We start from the raw sequence: 1,177 nt of genomic DNA on the forward strand, positions 1-1,177 counted from the left end.
GATTTAATTCTATCGATCACTTCAAATCCTCTAGCAGAATTGTTATTAGGACGAGCAGTCTTTTCACTGTCAATAGTAGCCGTTTGATCAAGAAGAATTGAAGCGTCACAACCCTGCATTTATTACAATAATAATTAGTAACAACATCTCAAGCAATTTTACCAAACATTAACTAGGTAGGAGAGAAAGAAATTAAACTCACGTTAACGAAACAATCATGAAAATGTAATCGTAGCAAAGAGGCACCCATTCGCCTCTCTTGGCTGACTGCATCCTCAACAACCCTTCTAATGGTTGGTAAAGCTTGGGGACAAATATCATCGTAGAAATCATCTGATAAATCCGAAAAAGCGATGTTTGCTAGACAAAACATGACTAACACATGAAGAAACACCAAGCTATAACTTGAAGCCATTTTTTTTTATAGAGAGTACTCTATGAAGTTGTACACTTGTTTGTTGTGTTTATGAGTTTGTGATGATGAGAGTGAAATGAAGGCTGTATTTATAGGTAAAAAATAATGTAGTAACACGACAATGGTTGTAGGTTTAGCAACTCCCACAAGAATGAGCTACACTTTTGACAATTTCTAACAAGACAATTTTTAATTTTCTAGTACGTTGAAATATTACATGCATGAAAAGTTCGGACATAGAAATTGATAATCAATTATTACAAATTTGAGTGGGTCGTCGGTATTATAATTAAAAAACTATCAAATATCAATATTGACTTGGCAAATAAACCGTATTAATTACGAAGTATTTACTATCAACTATATGTGATATTGTTTGAACAAAAATGTACTCAATTGATAGTTTGGTTTAAAAATAGTATTGGCATTAATAGTTTGGTCCAAAAATATTTCTATTGTTATTTAATGAGTCAAAAATGTTATTTTTTAATTAATATATTATTTCTTTTCTTTTTGAATACATTCATTTTCCTAATGATTATATTTTTTTAGTTACAAAAATGCTTATCCTACTTCAATCGGTAAAGATAAAGAAAAAAAATATTTTTTTTAAAAAACTATTAACTAAGATATTATTATTCAATTTTACATAATAAGGATATTTCTGACCCTTTTTCCATTAGTAATATTATAAGCAAGTACCCGCTCCAAATTTGGAGAAACAGTCAAAATATAGAAAGACGAATAACAACTCAACGGGGA

General features: G+C 29.7%; 1 protein-coding gene across 1 annotated transcript; it reads right to left on the bottom strand.

Annotated features, from left to right (window-relative positions):
- Positions 1-5: 5 nt before the first annotated feature.
- Positions 6-455, bottom strand: LOC107058562 (peroxidase 68-like; the record flags this gene model as incomplete). The annotated part of the gene is made up of 2 exons (XM_015304395.1): positions 203-455; positions 6-113 (listed from the first exon to the last, which is right to left on the bottom strand). Coding segments are annotated over exons 1-2 (321 nt in total), but the record flags the coding sequence as incomplete, so codon positions are not given.
- Positions 456-1,177: the final 722 nt, after the last annotated feature.

The sequence above is a fragment of the Solanum tuberosum genome, unplaced genomic scaffold (assembly GCF_000226075.1).
Source record: "Solanum tuberosum cultivar DM 1-3 516 R44 unplaced genomic scaffold, SolTub_3.0 scf00546, whole genome shotgun sequence".
Taxonomy (NCBI): Eukaryota; Viridiplantae; Streptophyta; class Magnoliopsida; order Solanales; family Solanaceae; genus Solanum; species Solanum tuberosum.